General features: G+C 41.9%; 1 protein-coding gene across 1 annotated transcript in view; it reads right to left on the reverse strand.

Moving 5' to 3' along the window:
• Window positions 1-21,587, reverse strand: part of LOC122564606 (collagen alpha-1(I) chain-like) — a 378,414-nt gene that overhangs the window by 233,413 nt on the left and 123,414 nt on the right. Inside the window, exons 3-4 of the mRNA XM_043719695.1 lie at window positions 17,930-18,088; window positions 523-718 (exon numbers count right to left, since the gene is read on the reverse strand). Of these exons, the coding sequence (XP_043575630.1) occupies window positions 523-718; window positions 17,930-18,088 (355 nt within the window). The remainder of the gene's footprint in view (window positions 1-522; window positions 719-17,929; window positions 18,089-21,587) is intronic.

Consider the following 21,587-nt stretch of genomic DNA (forward strand, 5'->3'; position numbering starts at 1 on the left):
TGATGGTGAAGAAAAAAATTGCTTTCTATCCGGCATTTATTGGCAGCAGAGGCAAAACTAATGCTTACATCCAAATTTCACAAGTGCAAAACTGGCCTGAAATTTCAAAGGTTGCTTGAATAAACTTAATTGATGACCTGATAAACCTAAGCTCTCCTGTAGGCAATGCAAAACAAACAAATGGTGATGATCAACAAGATCAGTGCCAACATGAACTTGTATATAGAAAACATGTGAATATTTAGGTCCTGACTGAAGTGGTTTCTCATACCATATGCATCTTGTGAATCCTTTGATGCTTGACTGCAAAATTGATGCACTAGTTGTTTTCCAGCGTAATTTCAAACGTAGGAGACAAAATGAATTAAAAGGAGGGGACTGACGGAAAATTGTTGCAAAAGCATTTTGGCTGCAATGTAACTTGTTTATTGCAATTGCAAATACCATTCAACTCAATGCAAGTGATTCCATGGAATATGTACCTTACTGCTTTTAAAAAGGCTTGTTGTCAGATCCTTTTACCTTGAAAGGTGTCTCAAAGGCCTCGATCAGTCCTCCGATAATGACTAGCCCTTCTGTAGTTATTTCCATCCCAAAGTAATTCTTCCACCTGACGCTCTCAATAAGCTTGCAGTCGACATACACCTCCATTTTATTCAAGGAAACACTAATTGCAACTTTATGCCACTTGCCATCTGAAAGAAAAGCAATAGGAAACCTGTGGGAAGAAGAGTGCAGCTACTGTTAGCCACAGAGAAAACATTTTCCAGAGTGGGATTTCACAGGGCAAGCTACACCTTCAAATGATCAGAACCATGTTATAATATATTCAAATACCCAAATTCAAAGATAAAATAACTTAATAACAATTCCCACCGTAGTCAAAAGCCCGGCTTGCTGAATTATCACTGCTAAACCAACATATACAGAGGAACCTTGATTATCTGAAGGACACAGGCGGGGAATATTTCGATTAGGTTAATCAAATGCTGGATAACATAGTTAGCCAAGCATTGGGACCTTGCGATCATATTCGGATAATCCGAAATTCAGTTAATTGAATGCTGATAATTGAGGTTCCTCTGTATAAGTAAACATAAGTAAAGTGATGCAAATACACTTTAAGATTCTAGAATATTTGAAAGCCCAGTTAGTGACACACTACTGTACCGATTAATATTACACTCCTTATGTAAATTGCGTTGTCACTTTTTTTTATTGCTGTTGAATGCTTCGCTTTCCACAACATAGCAACTTTAGAATCCATTTTGATTCAGTTGTAAATTTACTTATGGAATGATCAGGAATTTCAAAGTCTGGCTTATCAAATATAGACTGAAATCCAAGGAATTTGCATGTTTTGCCAGCAGTATAATGTTATTGATAAGGGACTGCAGCAAAGACAGAGTTTCAAGTCTTGTCACAAATTAAGATATTTGGTTGTCAGTAATGAAACAGTTCACAAAATGGCTCAAAATTTAAAAAAAGAAATTGAATCAAAATGTAACTATTTTGCCAAACTACATTCTGAACTGTAATTTTATATTTATGTCTGGCGAGATGTTTAATAGAACTTTACAAGAAGGGAAATTTCTCTGAGAATAAAAAACACACGAGTTTGTGTTAGACAAGTCTGAAAAATATTTGAAAATGTCACAAAGCCTTACATTAAAAAATATATTTTATGTATAATTATTGGGTATTTACATATAGCGTAGAACCAAAACACAACGCTGCAGACATGGTCACATTATAAAGATAAAATACACCTAATTTGCTCATAACTCATATTTTAATGAGGGGGATGGTAAAGTGAATACTTTTTTGGATAAGGCAAATCAATAAGGATTTGTTGTTGGTTGGTTCAATTATAACATGGTGGTTTAGCTGACGGTCACCAAGCCTCAGATGAGAGAAGAGGTTGAGAAGAAGGTTGAGATCCTTCAAGTCCACAGGATTGGTCTGTGCCACTGCATGCTGTTATGGACTAGGCCAGACCACTCCAAACGTTCTTAAGCAGACAGCCCTCGACCTAACTTTGTAATTTGTTTCAGTAAGTGTACAGTGAAAATTACCTGGAGTAAGATAGCTAGGTTGACTACCAGATTTTAAAACAGACAAAGAATGTATTAACAACATTACATAATGAAACACAAAGAACAGAGTAAAGAATCCCTACAGAACTCAACCTATCCAGCTCGACTTAATTATGCTGTTCCAAATGCACACAACAGTCCCAATAAGCAAACCCCCTTTAAAACCCAGTATAAATGGAACACATGCTTACAGGTTGAAGTTGAAGGACAGAAAAGAGAGAGAGTTTCCACACAGCTCCCTGTTGAACTTCCAAGTTCAAAACTGAACTAAAACTGCTCAGGTCAGCTAGCTAGAGAGCTGACTAATCCTCTCTCTTTATACAGGTCACTTCTAAAGCATTACCACTTTGGCCTGAAGTTTCATTTGTTTACATATAAACAGAAGGCCTCTCAAAATCCTTTTCATCTCTATACAAACCAGACTTTCGGAGTCCAGCCTGGTTTATTGCCCCTCTGAGAAAGGTCAAGAGCAGAGTCTCCTTGAGCCAAGGAACAGCTTTTAGAAAAAAAGAGACTAGCTTTGTGACAATGCTGCCGTCAAAGTGACTGCTGGGGTGAGGGTAGAGACTGTCACATGGCACCTTATAGAATGTGCCTTTACAAAATAAGTCTGGAGAGAGATGCAGTGCTTTGTGTTGAAGTTTGTCCTGAGCAGAGTCCTGAGGACATTATGCTGTACAGTCTGTTCCCCTGGGATGCACACCAAGACAAATATCACTCCTGGGTGACTACCAACTCAGTGAATGGTGCTGTTTGGTCTGCCTGAAACTTCTCAGTCTTCCAAAACAAGGAGTTGACTCTGACTGAGTGTTGCAGACTGGCACATTCCAAAGTCCAGGACTATGTGCTGAGGGACTAAAGCTTGGAGCAGCTGCCACCAAGGAGCACTGGGGAAAGACCACTATCTGAGGTCTTTCTGCTGAAGGTGAATGGGGATCCGGTTAGTTATTAGACCCTCCTGGTGCCTCAAATGCATAAATATAGGGTAGCACAGTGGCTCAGTGGTTAGCTCTGCTGCCTCACAGCGCCAGGGATCCGGGTTCGATTCCAGCCTCAGGTAACTGTCTGTGTGGAGTTTGCACATTCTCCCCACGTCTGCATGGGTTTCCTCCGGGTGCTCCAGTTTCTTTCCACAGTCCGAAGATGTGCATGTTAGGGGAATTGGCCATGCTAAAGTGTTCAGAAATGTGTAGTTTAAATGCATTCTCTGTTGTTGTGTTGCCAAACTCTTGCCAGACCATAGTGGCTATTGCCTCATTCGAGAGAAGCAACTTGTGGTGATTTAACCTGAGGGCCACAAGACCACAGGCGAGGGAAGAGGATGAGAAGGAGAGTTCTTCATGGTAACCTCAAACTGGTGATGGGAATTGTAGCCATGCTGGCGTTATGGTGCGTTAGTCGGGGTAAATATAGATCTGGGTCTGGTTGGATTATTCTTTGGAAGCTCGTTGGGCCAAAGGGCCTGTTTCCACTCTGTAGGGATTCTATGAATTATATAGTCTTGTTTAAATAAGAGATGCCTCTGGTTTGTTTGGATAGAGTCAAACTTGAAGGTTTGTTCGTTTCCTTGATTTGCTACCGTACAGAACCAAACATATACATAGATTTCTTTTTCTATAAGTATATTTTGAAATAAAAAATAAGAGCTGAGAAGGAGGGTATGTTATGGCAAACTCAACCAGAGTAGGAATCAAACCCAAGCTGTTGACATCACTCTGCATCACTAACCAGCTGTCATTCTATTGAAGACTATATCAATTGTCAGGAAAACCCCATCTGGTTCACTAATCTCCTTCAGGGAAGGAAAATGCTGTCCTTACCTGATCTGGAACACATGACTCCAGAAATGCAGCCATGTGGTTCACTCTTAACTGCCCTCTGGACAATTAGGGGTGGGAAACAAATACTGGCCAAGCCAGTGGTGCCCATATCCTTTGAATAATTAAAGAAAAGCCGTCCCCTATTCGTTCTTGAAGTACCTGTAATCCACTGCAAGATTTGTGTGTTTCTGACTGAGCTACTTTCTGTTCAAGTACTCACTGTTGAGAAGTACGCTAATTTAGAAAAAATCCTTGCTCGAATAAGACTGAATTGTTGTTCCTCATGGAAGTACATTGCTAAAAAACAGATAAAAATGCTTATTATTTATTGACGTGCTTCTTCCATGGTCAACTGTGATTTACTACATTCTTAGCTTGGTCAGGTACAAATCAGACAGGCAAGGGTTAATTTTAAAGTTGTTGATTGCTCATTCATTATAAAGTCCACCTGGCTCTCATCTGATTGGCTTCAATGAAGTGTGGTGCAGTGATAGTGACCCTACCTTTGAGCCAGGAGACCTGTGGTCAAGTTCCACCTTCTTCTAACAGGTTGATTAGAAAATACCTAAAACAAGAGGACACAGTGTGGTCTGTCAAGGAGAAATGGGCCCTTGATGTTTGAGCTCATGGAATGAGTTTTTTAGATGATTCATATTCGCAACATCAATGTGAAAAGAATGTGAGAATAACGAAGTGGCCTATCAAAAGGAAAACATAACAGCATTTCTCAGCAATGTTTAAAGATGTCATTAATCCTCTTTCCTGGATCACAAAGTTATAGAAAATGGATGAAGACTGACAGTGGGCTTTTTCCTTTTGAACCACAATGCTGCCACACAGATTTGTAGAAATGCTTTCTTCTTATTATTACACTGATTCTAAAGATAAGCTCTTTGAAATAAAAAATCTATAGCCTTCAGGTGAATGCTTCATACAATCTTTCAAATGTTTGAACACTCCTTCTCAAGAACTGAAAAGGCATAATTGGAGCATCTTGTTAATGCAGACTCAAACCATTTCCACATCACAAGGTACAGGAATATGTACTGCTGAGAGGAGTGACCTCTTTCTGCTAAACTAGCACAGCTGGACAGCATCAGTATATTTATCAGCATGCCTTTCCCCTCTTGTCCTGATCAGCAGGAGTCATTTTATTTAATCACATAAAAACACAGTTCCATGTGAACCATTAAACTCCTCTACTGATCTTAGACTATACGGAAATAGAGTATAACATTCTTAGGAACTCTGGAACCAGTCACTTCTGTTAGAGGATCCAACCCACACTAAAGCCCATGAACTTACGGTGTGACTTTTATCTGATTAAAAGTAATCACCAAAATGATCTGCTTCTCCATTTTTCGGCATTGAAGGAAACAGATACCTTGAATTTGAGATCTCTGAGGAAGTGGTCACTGCCCAATTGAAATTTGTGTTGCAAAGGGAGACATATTGGACATAATTACATGTTATTTTCACTTCAAGAAGAGTGAACTAACTAAGACTTAGGATTGAGATATACCATCTATGCCATGCTGAGGGGTACTTAACCTTATAAAAATACATTGGATAGAAATACCTCAACCCGAAGTTATAGGATTGGTGGTTGTAGTGACGGGGTAGGGTCAGATGGGGGTCACAGTGGGAAAAGAATCCTTGAAAATTGGGAAGAGCTTCATTGAAGCGGCTCCCTGACACATACCCTACTCTGGGTTTGTGTGCCACTGGTGGGGAAAATGATAGGCTATCCGCTGAACAGAAGTGAGCAACTAACTGCATTAATAAGGCCCCAAACAGGAGCCATTTAGCGAACTCAACAACAGCTACCACTGCACGTAGATGCTGCGAGTTTAACAGAGACAGCTTTCCTTCACTATCCAGTGGACCATTGTAGCAGTGGCTCCATTCCATCAAAGAGGCATCTGTCACTCAGAAAGACCATCCCTGCAATATTAATAAACAAAATCATCGGGATGACATGATTCTGATTCAAGGAACCTGTCTGTTTGATTCTCTGAAATGTGTGTTTAAACACATCTCCTCAATAGCACTCACTTCACTCACTGGCTCTGCCAAGGTAATAGATGTGCTGTCCCTCTGATTACAGAGTTGAGGTGACTTTTTTTCTCTGAGGGCTGAGATTCTTTGGAACTCTCTTTCTAAAATGGTGATGAAAGCAGAGTGCTTGAAAGCAGAGTGCATTGTTGGGAAGGAGGGAGAATATAGCTGTGCTATGATTTGGCACATGGCGAGTGTGCTATAATATATCAACTCCCTTGTGGACAATGTTTGTGACACCAGTCATCAACAGTCCTACCTCCAAAAGTGTGCAAAAACGTGAGTCAAATACTCCCTCAGACAAGTGCACATGCTAATGGGGTAACTGGTGTGCTAATCTGTGGGGTAACTGGTGTACGGGTCTCACTGCCAACCACCCAGAAGCAAAACTTGCAAGTGACACATATTGGTTTGACTCAGCTTGTATATTTCAAATTGAAGCTCCAATGTGTTCATTTCCAAGTTTTCCTGTCTTTTATTACCCTCTGGGAAGTGGGAGATCTGGAACGTCAATGCTCATGGAAAAATCATGTTCTTCAACTCTGGGTTACTCTCTTGTGTAATGCTGAGGTGAATTTGCCATGCTAAATTGCCCATAGTGTTAGGTGAAGGGGTAAATGTAGGGGAATGGGTCTGGGTGGGTTGCGCTTCGGTGGGTCAGTGTGGATTTGTTGGGCCGAAGGGCCTGTTTCCACACTGTAAGTAATCTAATCTAAATTAAATTATTAATTTATGATTTACCCCAACTGACTTAAAGCCATATGTCGATGAAGAGGGAAAGTTGTTTTAAATGGCTAACACTCAAAATAATAGACAAATGCGGATTGATAAAAATTTTAATTGTTGAAAATTTCTGGGAGCACATTTATTTAGTCTGATATATGTCTGAAAAAATATGTTGGTGCTCAATTCTTGCAAGGAAGGACAATGCTGCTGTTCTACTTCGACCTGAAAGGTCTTATCCCCAATAGTGTTGAATCAACCAGGTTTAGGAATAAATGGTAGATCCAAAGATATGTGAGAAAGATGCCTGACCTCAAGAAAGCTGTGCTATGTCTGACATACTCGTTGCAATGTCAAAGTTCAGTAAGAAAACATTGTGCCAAGTGTGTGCTCGAGTTTTATAAAGCTGAAGATCATCCTGCAAGTATTATCTCAAAGAAATAGGTATTGATTACTTAAAATGCAAAACCATCCAGCAGTCTGAGATTGTTAAGAGCAGCAAGTGTACAAAACAAATTCTTGAGTATCCAAACATTTCTCATAAATCATGTCTTACACATTGTGACTTAGATGTATGCAGTCGTATGTGCGGTCTAAACTTGCAACGTCTACCAGTCTGCTGGTAAAATGAAAATTCCGCGCAATAGGAAGGAGTAAAGCAGATATGAAGGTGTTGCAAGGCACTGCAAATATTTGGCATAATTTGAGGAGCCCCACTGTACCTTTCCAGGAGGGTAAAAATTGATTGAATAGAAAAGTGTTCTACTCATGTATCCCTCCCAACCAAGCAAACTCATGCTGAATGCTTGAAATGAACTTTTGAGAACCACTATTCTAAACACATATAGCATTCAGCATGAGTTTGCTTGGTTGGGAGGGATACATGAGCTTCACACTTTTCTATTCAATGAAGGACAATTGTTCAAATCGACTAACAATTCTGGGCAACCCCCACTGAAATTGGGATGATAATATGAAAAGTCTTGCATGAAGTATTTCTCGAGAATGTTTTTAAGAGTCAGATAGTTACACACATGAGGCATAAAATCTATGTGTGTGAGTGTGATGGGAGTGCCTTCTTCTCAATGCAGAATCTGCCTACTGTTGGCAAGAACTTAGAGAAAATAGGAGCCCAGAGAGAAATGAAGATAGCAGATCCCAGAGAGAGTGCAAGACAAGGGAGACTAGAAGCTCAGTATAAAGAATTCAAAGTGCTTGAGATGCCTCCTTACTTGCGAACCACTTATTTAGAACCTGGGTTAGTGACTGACATGGAACTTAAGATCTATGCAGCACCTTTTAGCATGTGCACTTGTCTGAGGGAGTATTTGACTCACGTTTTTGCACACTTTTGGAGGTAGGACTGTTGATGACTGGTGTCACAAACATTGTCCACAAGGGAGTTGATATATTATAGCACACTCGCCATGTGTCAAATCCTAGCACAGCTACATTCTCCCTCCTTCCCAACAAAGATAGACAATGAGCCTGAGGAGAAAGCAGCACCCAGTTATTGGGGAGAATTGAGTGGTGCTAGCGTGTGAAGAGAAGACATTTTTGTACCTCTGTTTCAGTACTTGGGGATATTAGCCTCTTACTATCTGCTTTTAACAAAGATATTTCTGTACAAACAGGATTGTCCACACTAGATCCTGTGTTCACGCAAAATACCCAATAGGATTGGGTAATAAGTATGGAGGACTCATCTAGTTGGAACTGTACAGTTGTGGATGGGTGATTATCTCTGCTGCACATTAGAGTGTAAGGTAACTGCAGTGGGACTCTGTGGCAAAATTCCTATCCACAATGGGAAGAGCTCTCAGGCTTAAAGTGATCTCTGTTTTAGTAATCTTGGATTCTAAGCTACAACAGATGCCCTTGTCTGGTTTCAATGCATTGTGTGATGCTTTGAGTCTCTATGATGTTTTGTAGTCCTGTCCTATTGCAGATAATTAAACAAGTAGATCTGATACACAACAATAAAAACATGCCTTCAAGAGGCACCTCAGGAAGATGCCTTGTCTGACCCATTCAGTAAGTGACAACGGATGTGAGAACACAGTCTTTTACAAAAGGAGTAGTTCAGGCAGATGAATGTTTTCTGATCACCTGAGGTGGGGTGGGTGTATCAATTTTCAGCATGCACCACTCTTTCAGCAACTATATCTTTAAAGCATTCAGTTAACTCTGAAAATGAGACTGCAGTCATTCATTTGACAGTGTTACAAATATGACAGCCTGGAAATTGACCAACAAAAGCCTGAGGGAAGTTTAAGCTTCCAGTCACCGAGCATACTTAAATGTCAGGCTGAAGTGGTTATGAGGCTTACTGATTTTTCACATTTCTCATTGACCATCTAGCCTGCCCTGATTGTATCCCGACTATCTGATACTAGCCCAATTCGACCACTCACCATCGCGAGCAGCATTTGCCACTACTGGAATATTGGAAATAGAATGGCATCCTTGGCGATGCTGCCATTTTAAAAATGCTATTGTTATGAAGTTTAAGGTGTGTACTGTACCGTTACAAGAGAGCGAATGCTGTCCTACACTGAGAGCTTACAAGAGCAGTTTCAGAGTATACTGGAAAATTGACAATATGTAACATTTTGCTGTGAAATAGATACCTGAGTTAGTTGTTGTTTTGACAACAATTTGAAATTAACCAATCAGTTTAAATTATGGCCCCAGGATACTAAAACCCAATCGACTTTGAATTTATTATTTTGTTCAACATCGAAACAATGAAATGATCCAATGTTGGAGATGTAAAAAAGACAGGCAGTTTGAAAATTGGACAGAGCACCTGCCATCAAGAGAGAGACCCAAGACACCAATACACTCTCTATTAAAGGTACCTTTTCATATGAAACACCTTCACAGGAACAAGAAAGAAGGTGACCCAGGGAAATCTTCAGCCGGAAGAAGACATTGAAAATGTTAGCTGCTGCATGGCTTTGAAATTAAGTTGATGCAATTTTAATAAGTTTTTTTTATTTGAACAGTATATTGATATAGTGAATAAGCAGTTAAGAGAAAGGCGGCTTAGTGTTGTGTATAGTTATGGTTTAATGTTCACTTTTACAATTAATGAATAAATTGATACTATTTCTTTAAATAGTGGAATTTGGGAGTTCTCTGTCACTCATATTTTCACAGATTACGAGGTGAGGTGAGGTTTTCTGGGTGTTTAGCTTAATTAACAGAAGAGTTCACCACTGTGTTGTAATGCTACGGTGTTGGCATTCTGGAGCTGCCCCGTATGACTGCAAGTATTGGTCCTAGACTTGGAAGAGAAGGACAAATGGAGAGCTCACTTTGTTCACAATGACCTGGAGGTCTTGGTTACTGGGTGGTACACAGGAAGGTTGCCAGAGGAGGTCACAGCACCAGACCATACCAGCCTGGTCCAAGGGAACTACTCGTGTCAGTGAGCTCTCCACGATCTAATAAAATCTGAAAGATTTGTGGATGCTGTAAATCTGAAACAATATTAGGAATTTGCTGGAAAAGCTCAGCAGATCTGGCAACATCTGTGAAGAGAAATCAGAGTTAACTTTTGGGTCCAGTGACCATGGTGTGGTGAACTGGCCCAACAATGCAGGAAGAAGCTCAATGATTTTCTCTGCTCCATCAGAGTAGGCACCACTATCTCTTCTCTCCTATCTTACACTCACTCTGTGTGCACGACTGCACCAAGGTTCATGCTCTAACACTCTTACTATTGCTTGCAGCACCTTCCCTCACTCGCTATCGCCCACCTTCCACATGAACTTAATGCTCTCTATTTGCTCATTCAGTACACCTCACCACTTTTCCTCAGGCTACGCTAGCACTAACACTTGAGTCACCCACTTTCATCCCACTCCATTGTCCCCTTTCTCTCATGGCAGGAGATACAGAGCTGAAAGGGCCAGGAAGGGTAGTGGAGTGCCTGACGTGCAGCTCCTCCCTCCCTGTGAGGAGAGTTCCTTGTCCCTCACTGGAGAAGACAGAACATTGTTCATTGTTGGTCTACTCTCCCATTAGCTGCGCTGTGTATTTAATTCTAGCAAGACACAACTTTCACCCTTTGGTCAAGATAGTCCCTCTTTTATGTCCTGCAGGTTCATGCAGCAGGTCTGCAGTGGCTCTGGTCAAGAGATGCCCTTCTCTACCAGTGAGGGAGACAACATGGACACCTCAGAGGAAGGACTCACTGCATCCTCCACTAGCTCAGATACTGACCCATCATAGAGTTATACAGTCATAGAGATGTACAGCACGGAAACAGATACTTCAGTCCAACTCGTCCATGCCAACCAGATATCCTAAATTAATCTTGTCCCATTTACCAGCATTAGCCCATATCCCTCTAAATTCTTCCTATTCATATACACATCCAAATGCCTTTTAAATGTTGTAATTGTACCAGCCTCCACCACTTGTTCTGGCAGCTCATCCCATACATACACCACCTTCTGCATGAAAAGTTGGACCTTATGTCCCTTTTAAATCTTTACCCTCTCACCTTAAATCAATGCCCTTTAGTTCTGGACTCCCCCAACCCAGGAAAAAGACATTGTCTATTTACCCTGAGAATGTGTAGAGGGTATCAGCAGGCAGGGAAAGGGTTAAGTTCTGAGTTTTGTGAAACAGGAAGATCAGCTGAGCATGACTCAGATCAGATAAGAACTTACAGTTAACACTGGGGTGCTGGAGGCAAGGGTAATAGGTTAACAAGGTGGAAAAGCAGTCATTATGTAAAGCCATTTAACAATATTGGAGGCATTCAGTAAGGTCAGCTAACAAGGGGAAAAGTATCCATTGTATGAATCCAGTTAAGAACATTCGTTGTATAACAGTAAAGGGTTTGGTCTCTGCTATTGATACTCATGCATTGTAACAGTCACCCAATTAATATGTATGTTGCCTTATCTGGATGCTCCTCCCTGTAAAATGACTATAGTTCATTGAGAAACTGCTGTTCCAGGGAAGACCATGAACTCATGTCTCTGTGCACATGGGTGATTGTTCTCTCTCTCCCTCCAGGGTCCAAATAAAGATGAAAGAGATAAAGCCATATTGTGTCTCTGAGTATTTTGCTTCGATTCAGGAGTATAAATAGGATGATAACCCTATCCATGCTCCTCATGATCTTATTAGAGTTGGGTTACAATTTACTGCCAGTCTCCACAGCAGGCCAAGGGACAAATGGGCTGGCACTCAGAAGACTGCTGGAGACTGGGCACCTGCACATTCCCAGCTGAGCTGGTGCTCAGGAAGGAAACCAAGTAGTGCGAGGGGACACCCAGCACAAGCAGGAAACATATACAAGTCCCTCAGAAGTTTCCTCTCAGGGCATTCCAGAGGTGTCTTTCACCTTCACCCTGCCTGCCCCCCCTCAATCCAGTGCAAGGCTCTAGATGAGGAGGCTGCACCTGCCCTTGGGCAGGACCCACTCGGCATGTCTGGATCTTCTAGATAAAATCACCTCTAGGTGGCCCGATCAGATCTGACCCCCTCACCAGTTCAGCACTTGTGTCTACACCAAGACATAGTGAGAGGCAGAGAAAAACGATGACCCTCTGAGGGCACAGTGGTGACACAGATGATACTTAATTGTAACTAAGCCCTCACTTTTGTTCTGCCCTCACTATCACGTGTGTGTGTGCAAGTCTCTGTTTCGCTGTAAGTGCAGCACTGCAGCTGCTGAAGCTATCCATATTTATCCCAACACAGCGTTCAATGGACCAAGGTACCAAGGTGTGAAGGGAGCACTTGCTCACCATGACCAGGCAGTGGGTATATCACAGGTGACTGTCACTTTGATTGTACCTCATCTTCCCAAGAGTAATTGTTTTTGCATGATTGGCATTAACTGCGTTCAATCATTATCTTGTATGAAACTGTCAGGAAGGCTTAGGTCAAGGTGTTGGACTTCTCACAGGATCTAAGAGGGACAGGACTGCAGCATTTGCAGGTGTGTCTGGCTTTGTGTCTACTGGCATCGCCCTTTGAAGGGTCCACTTCCTCGCGGCACAGTGGCTCAGTAGTTCGTACTGCTGTCTTACTGCGCCAGGGATCCGGGTTCAGTTCCAGCCAGGGCAACTATCTGTGTGGATTTTGCTCATTCTCCCTGTGTCTGCGTGGGTCCCCTCTGGGTGCTCCGGTTTCCTCCCACAATCCGAAGGTTAGGTGAATTGGACATGCTAATTTGACCGTAGTGTTCAGGGATGTGTAGGTTAGTCAGGGAAATGTAGAGTAATAGACTAGGGGAATGGGTTTGGGTGGGTTGCTCTTCGGAGGGGTTGTGTGGACTTGTTGGCCCAAAGGGCTTGTTTCCACACTGTAGGGATTCTATGATTCTCACAGAATGAAACCCTTCCTCTGCCCACAAGTGTGCTTGCAACCATTCATTTCCATTGCACACTTGTAACTGATAGGATGACAGTTGAAGACAGCAGTCACTCCTCAGATAGCGGCTTCCAGGCTTAATGTACTTAATGGACGAATCTCCACAGATAGATTGTAGCCCACCCACTAGATTATTTCAGCCGGACAGCCACAGACATTGAGTGACCAGATCCCTGACTGATGTCTGTACACCTGTATTCCCTCAATTCCTCAGACTGACCCCACAGGCCCCACAAGGCTGACTGTGGCCCACTTCCCAGAATGAAAAGGTACTGACCCCCTGATCGTAACTGCCCCAACTGTCTGTCTGACCAAACCCAAGGTCCTGAACTTATCCTGAAAGGCTGGCCTTCACTTACTGTGCCGTGATCCTCTGACTGATTGATGCCTCCCTCAAATTCATGAGGACTACTCCTCTTTGACTTTGCAAAATGGCCATTTGTTTGCAGCACATGCTGCATTATACATGACTGACACATGGTGCAGAGGTGTGACTGTCATAGCATGGAGTATGCCCAGCTCTTGACTAGCGACTGCTGACCAGCATGACAAGCTGTCTGGCTTTGTATCTGCAGTGAGAGGCAGGGCATGCAACAGTTCTGTAAATGTTTAAACTCTGGCTGAAAGGGCAAAGCATAAAGCTGCAAGGCAAGGCAAGGTTTGAATGCCTGAGCATCCAAGTAGGTGCTACATGAGTGAACATTATGAGAGCTAGTGATGAGCCCTAGTTCATCTGTGAACTGGGTCTCTTAAGCCATCATTCCAAAGATAGGGGCCGGTGCACTCTGAAGTGCAGCATTACAGTGCAGAAGTGTGCTGTAACTGGTTTGGAAATGATGATGCAGTGAAGCTGCTATATCTCTGATACCATTGTTGATAACATGTGGTCTGTGCAACTGCTGCCCATGAAGCGTGTCCTTAGGTGTTAGTGCAAGGTGTTCAAAGTGGCAGTGGCCAAAACACACAATGACCTGGAGTTGCTAGGTACCTGCTTGGACATTCATATCTGAAATTCTTGGCACCTAGTTTTTATTTGGTGGGTGGTAGATTGGGAATATAGCCTGGGTAGACTGTGGTAGACTAATGAGGTGAGATTTACGGGTGATAATAAGCAATCCTCTCTGTTAATAAGCAGGCCACTATTCCCTGGTGAGAATCTCATCTTGATATCTGATGCTGTGTTGGAAAGTGTGATTTGTTCCTCCTAAAATTGAGAAAGGCCTTATTTGACTTCTTACATGATTCCCCCAAATTTCCAATCTTAGCACCCACATTGTTCAGAGTCTTATGAATTCCAGCCATATAAATTGCAAGAGCAATCTGTTTTTAAAAGATCCACCTCATAGTTTTTGCATTAGACATCAAATCAACATATTCTACACATTATCAGCCAAGTGATGCAGCTGAAACAGTCACCTCACCTGGACTGGATCATCATTTAATAAGCATCATTCATACAATGAAGAGGGAAGGCATTTGGAGATGAATTGGAGGTGAGAGAGAGTGGCCTTATGTTTGATATCGGTTTTATATAGGGTAAGATCAGAAGCAAAAGGTTAAGGAAAATTAAAAGAAACATTTGCTAGAAACTGAACACTGGGCAGAGGAAAGCTTTGGTTTGAAGGCCAAGATTCACAACTTTAAAGTTATTACATGTACAACTCCAGAATCCAGGATGTTAGTCTTGGTGCTGGGACTGCATTATTAATAACAAACAGCCAGGCAGATGTGCAATTTTAAGTTAGTCACAAGTGTATAAAATTTCTATTTCACTAAAGGAACTGCACCATTGTAAACCCCAGTGGATTGGGTTTCCATTTCTTCAGTGATTTTTAGTTCACTCAGAAATGCTGGCTAAATGGAGTATAACTCCAGGGTAAAACCATGCCTTCAAGAAAGAAGAAGAATGATGTTTTAGAGAATGCTTGAAGAGATTTTATTGAAGGTATTTAAGGGCAGCCCTGATCTTAGCATTCATTTCTACAGCAGTTCTGATAAGTGTTATCAGTGCCCCGGTTGGAACACAATCAATGGCTTCCAGTCAGGTCATCTCTGTACCACCATCATCTCTGCACCACCATTTCAAAAGGTTACTGAACAACCACATTCTTAAATGGAATACATATAAATAATAGCTGTCTTGTAAACACTAGTCATGGATAATGTTTAACAGTCTAATTGAAAGAATGCAAGTTGAGACAGGACACTGGAACACTTTACGCACAAAAACGATTTGAAAAATGTCAAGCTGAGGCAAATAACGAACAAGGTGATGAGGTACATGTTAATCAGCAATGCAGTTTGACAAGTGCAATTGTACAAATGCTCGAGGAAATGAATTGTTTCAAACAGTATTCTTTCAAAGGACATGAATAGATTCAATTTCAAAACTTCAAAACCAACCCCCATAGATTCAACTGTGCAATATATTTAAACTGGAATAATCAGATGATTGAAGGCTAAATCTCTCTCCAATTTAATATTGTCATTTTGGGATCTTAGTTCAATAGAAGCAGCTGAAGTTCAGCCTTGGATTGAGGAGCCTGTGCGGGTTAGTGAGGTAGGGGTTGTTTCAAACCCAGATGATTGTGTGGGAGGTTGGAAGGAATGACCTCCTACAAGATTTCCCTGTGAGTTGGCCATAAATCGGACAATGAGTGAAAGACCACTCTGCTGTGCCAACTAACACCTTTTAGCGAAATTAAAACCAATAGAATTAGATGGACAATGGAAGCATGAATGAGAGATTGGCTGAGAGATAGAAAGCCAAGCTCAAACTTGTGAGTGTAAGGTTTGCTCATTTTTGCCAGGAAGAGCAAGTAAAGAAATTACAATTTAAGACATATGGGAACATGTCAATCCTTATCGGTGAGAGATGAGGCAATATATAATTCAGAAGGGCTATTGTCAGCAAAAGTGTTAATATGTGGAATTCACAGTGAGACAAGAAGTGCTCCATTATATAAAGTAAGGTTGGCGTGTCCAGTGAAAAGTGGAGAAGTGGTGTAAGGAGCCCAAGAGAGTTGTGATGAATGCTGGTTTTTCCTGACTGGAGGATAATTTACACTGATGCTTCTCAGAGACTGGCATTAGGACCACTGCTCTTTCTGATATACATAAATAAACTGGACATGCATATACAGGGAACAATTTCAAAGTTCATTGATGAGTATTCAAGAGTAGCAAGCAAAGAAGAGGCTACAAGGAAATTAACAGACTGAAGGAACGAGCAGGCAAATCTCAACAGAGAGTTATGCCGTGATACAGTTGGTTGAAAGACAAAGCTAACAATATGATCTATGGGCAGTACGGTGGCTCAGTGGTAGCACTGCTGCCTCACAGCGCCAGGAACCCAGGTTCGATTCCCACCTTGGGCGACTGTCTGTGTGGAGTTTGCACATTCTCCCCGTGTCTGCGTGGGTTTCCTACGGGTGCTCCGGTTTCCTCCCACAGCCCAACGATGTGCTGGTCAGGTGAATTGGCCATGCTAAATTGCCCAGGGTGGTGGTGCATTAGTCAGGTTTAAATATAGGGTACAGGAATGGGTCTGGGTGGATTGCTCTTTGGAAGGTCAGTGTGGACTTGTTGGGCCGAAGGGCCTGTTTCCATATTGTAGGGAATCTAATCTAAATGGGTTACAATGTGTTAGAGGATGCAGGGAAACAGAGAGGGCTATAGACACCTAACCTAATTGATAAAGTTGTATGGCAGGTTGAGAAGTGTGTATAAAGGTTATAGATGCTGAGAAGTTGTACATAGAGGCATGGGATAGAAAAGTAAGAAGCTATGCTACATTTTTATACAATCCCGGTTGGGACTCTGTGAATGTAGCATGTCAAGGTTTAGAAAGGATGTTGATAGCTTAGAGAGGGTTCAGGCAAATTTTATTTGAATGGTATCAGATATATGAAACCTCAGTTATCTAGAGAGACTGGTGAAGTTGGGATTCTTTCCTTAAAAGTGGGAAAGGTTAAGAGAAGATTTGATTGAGGTGTTCAAAACCACGATGGTGTTGGTAATTGTATATACTGGCAAGAATGGTAAGTGAGCCGAAAAGACAGATGAAAGGTGATTGTCAAAAGGACCAGAGGTGTCAAGAGAAAGGTTTTATTGTTAGTAGTGAGCTGTTTAGCCCCAGAGTGCACTGCTTTAAAGAGGCAGATTCAATAATAAAGTTCAAAAGCAAATTGGATAAATGACCATGAAGAAAAGAAAAATACAGGGGCATGGAGTAAAAAACAGCCAAGTGAGATCAACAGGATAGTACAGGTATGATGGGATGAAAGGTTTCTTTCTGTGCTGTCTGCTTTTGTGGTTTTACTTCTGCTATCCCATTCGCCAGGCTGCCTAATACACAGCGTCAGTTTTAAGCTGATGATCCACTGCTAAAGATGCCAGTGTTTTGGTTTAACAGGAATACCTGTTGAAATTCCAAAGGATTTTGAAAGCCCAAAATCAGCATCTCTGAATCATGAGCACTTGAAGTGACTTTGTCTTCTATAGAATTTGTGTTAATCTAAGGAGTGTATTCCATATATCAATGGGGATCCTGCGCCTGGAATTCTCAATCAAACAAACATCTACAAAATGTTTCTGCAGCTGTACAGCCTGGGGTCTGCACGTAGAGTGAATGCCCTCATTTTAAAACTAACTTGACAAAATTCTGAGATGCTTTCCTTTTAAGCTACAGCTCATTCCTAAAGACAAATAAATATGGAGCAAAAACTACAGTACTCTGCTCATATAAGAATATTTTCACTTCAAACTTTCACACACATTTGCTGTTTTATTTCTTATACGTTCCTCATACTTTGGGATTCGAGTCCAACTTACTCATAGTGGCGTCTCCTGGTGGTCACAAACACAAAAGCAGAGGGACTGAGTCTGACTTGGAGCAGGATGTGGCTTTGATAGCTCAGTATGGTGAAAAGAATCGTGTCTTCTCTCATTGTGTAGCGCAGTTTGATCAGGAGACTGAATTCATCTGCAAAACTACAAAAGTGAACAATTTCATGTGAATCCACAGAGAACACCCATGGTAGCACTAAGATATTACTTGTGCATTCTTTAACAATTCCACTGGTCATCAGTTTAGTTTGGAAATCTGTGCCACATTCTTTCTGCAAATAATTTGAGTCACATACACATTGTGCTTTTTTTTTCATTTTTGGCCCCGGGACAAACTCTATCCAACCATGAAAAGCAATGTGTGCAAGAATGTTCTAAATGTCTCCAGTGTTATAGAGTCATAGAGTCATACAGCATAGAAACAGCCCCATTGGTCCAGTCAGTCCATGTCAACCATAATCCCCAAACTAAACTAGCCCCACCTGCCTGTGCTTGGCCGACATTCTTCCAAACGTTTTGTATCCATGTACTTTTCCAAATGTCTTTTAAATGTTGTAACTGTGCCCGTTGGTCTACTCAAATGGGGACCTCCCACACAGCTGCATTTCCCTCACATGTTAACTCCAATTCTCCTACATGAAAGAACAGCTGAACAAACTCAAAATACTAAGTTGGCACCAACATTCCCACAACTAGGATAACTTTGGATGAGAAAACAATTTTGTAACCACTTCAAAGAAATTTACTGAGAAAGTGCTGATTTTTCCAGGCCCTTTTGGGTAATGGGTGAAGAGGACAAAGGTGGGAGGTGCTGGTAAGATGGTAGTGGCATGGATCAGGAGGGAAGCCCAATGTCCTCTTGCTACCCGGCCATGTTGCTAGGGGTGAGAAAGATAGTAACATGGGAGCTTGTGCACACACTGGGAGATCAATTGAGATTCTTAAGAATTCAACATCTCCATGGGAATGTTGCCAATTTCAGGAAGTTTGGACAATATATAGAGGGATAGGGACCAAATGCAGGGAAATGGGGCAAGTTTTAATTATGAAAACAGGCAAGCATGGGCAGGTTGGGCTGAAGGGTAAGTTTTCATGCTGTACAGTTCTATGACTATATAACTCCTGGGTTCCCAGCGTGCACCCTGTGGGAGGACACTGCATCCCTCGCATTAACAGACTGTCCCTCACGGTAATGCAGTTGCTGGTATTTCATGACCCTTCCCACCCACTGGCCCTGCTTTCCCCTCAATATTCATGTTCAAGGGCACCCAGCCATAGTGGTGGTACTGCCCCTCCAATTAGGTAGACAGCTCTTGGCAGTGAATAACTTGAATAGTGCTTGTTACTGGTTCCTTGACCATGTGGGTGATTTTCCTGGTGGTGGAGTAGAAATAAAGTTATCTATACTTGGTGCTTTCACCACATCTTGCACATATACATACAAAGGATAGGCGCTGGAATATAAGGACTACTGCTCTATGGCAGCAATCCGAGGAGGAGAGAAAAAAAATAGTACCAGGAGATAGAATCTTCTCAGATCAGGCAACTGACCCTGAACTGGTTGGACCACCAGAAAAGAAAAGAAAGAAGGAAATAAAGAACAAAAATAAACTTCAATAGTGGCCCAATGGTGACTTAATCCCTGTCGCTAACAGGATCATCTCCCACTTTTGTCCCTGACAGTGAACTGCTGACATCAGCACCATTCAGCCCGCGTCCTTATAAACAACTGACAGAAAAGGCAACTATCCATCTTTTCAGTGTAGGAGGGAGCTAAAGAAGCCTGTCAATTTAATACGAAATGATTACATCTGAACAACCATTCCTGTAAGTGATTAACCACGGTCTCGAAGGGGTTCAGCTATATTCATCCTACAGTTCTGGCTCTACAATTAGCAGGAAGTCAGGCAATTAAAGATGAACATGGGAATGCACAAACTCAAGTTAATCCACTGTGAAAACTAAACAAAACGTTTTTAGCTAAAGCACACAAAATGAAACTGGTTAAATTCTACCCAGACAATGACAGTCAACTAAGTTTGCAATGCCTGTCTTGCACTGTATTTGGACAATTCATACGGTGAAACAAGATTAAACTTTCTACGTGTGGTGTTTTGACGTGTGGCTGATAGTTTTAATTAATTGACAAATAGTTGATACCAGTTGCAAATTTGTACTTGCCCTTTAGTCTAGCCAAATAATGTAAAGGGATAGATTAATTCCTGAATGCTTTGAGACTTGCCTAGATGGCATGCCTCTTAAATGGAGTGTAGCTCTAGTATTTGAAATTCGGAGAATGAGCTGTATTTAAGGGGCATGGATTTGACCCAGCTGAAAAGGACAGTGAAGTTGACAGATCAGTTGTACCATCTAAACGCAGCCAGCTTTGGAGGTGTGAACCTACTTCCAGCTTGGGCCTCTTTAGCATCAGTTAAGGAAGTTGCCTCATGGTCATTGAATACTTACAAAAAACTTGACAAGGGATGGTAGAGCTGGTTATTCCTGCAGGCAAAAGTGAGGACTGCAGATGCTGTTTCCTGATGAAGGGCTTTTGCCCAAAACATCGATTTTCTTGCTCCTCGGATGCTGCCTGATCTGCTGTGCTTTTCCAGCACCATTCTAATCTGGTTATTCCTGCAGCCTCGGGATCAAGCCAGTCAAAAATAAGCACTACAAGAACAGGACCTGCCCGGCCAACAGCAGACAGTTTTGCAGCAGATTCAACCCGAAAGGCCTTTGGAAAATGGCATTGGGACTCAAATCTGATTTCTGCCAGAGAGTAAGGGATGGGGCATGAATCACACAGCAGGAAACCGAAACTCAGCAGCAGAATCTGAAACCAGTGCAGAGTTCAAACTGATTCTGTTTACGGGGCTTCATCTTAATCCATCTTGGAGGGAATCCAGAGGGACAGAATTTACATGTATTTGAAAAGGCAAGACTGATTAGTCAGCATGGCTTTGTGTGTGGGAAATCATATCTCATGAACTTGATTGAGATTTATGAAGAAGTAACAAAGAGGGTTGATGAGGGCAGAACGGTAGATGTGATCTATGTGGACTTCAGTGAGGCGTTCAACAAGGTTTCTCATGGGAGTGTGGTTATCAAGGTTAGATCACATGGAATAGAGGGTGAACTAGCCATTTGGATACAGAACTAGCTGGAAGGTAGAAGACAGAGAGTGGTGATGGAGGGTTGCTTTTTAGGCAGGAGTCCTGTGCGTCCCAAGGATTGGTGCTGGGTCCACTGCTTTTCATCACTTTATATAAATGATTTGGATGTGAACATAGGAGGAATAGTTAGTAAGTTTGCAGATGACACCAAAATTGGAGGTGTAATGGACAGCAAAGGTTACCTCAGAGTACAATGGGATCTTGATCAGATGGGACAATTGGCTGAGGAGTGGCAGATGCAAGGTGCTGCACTTTGGAAAAGCAAATCAGAGCAGGACTTATACACTTAATGGTAAGGTCCTGGGAGTGTTGCTGAACAAAGAGACCTTGGTATGCAGGTTCATAGTTCCTTCAAAGTGGAGTCACAAGTAGATAAGATAGTGAAGAAGATGCTTGGTATGCTTTCCTTTATTGGTCAGAGCATTGAGCACAGGAGTTGGGAGGTCACGTTGCTGTACAGGACATTGGTT

This window comes from Chiloscyllium plagiosum, chromosome 30, assembly GCF_004010195.1.
Source record: "Chiloscyllium plagiosum isolate BGI_BamShark_2017 chromosome 30, ASM401019v2, whole genome shotgun sequence".
In the NCBI taxonomy this organism is placed as follows: domain Eukaryota; kingdom Metazoa; phylum Chordata; class Chondrichthyes; order Orectolobiformes; family Hemiscylliidae; genus Chiloscyllium; species Chiloscyllium plagiosum.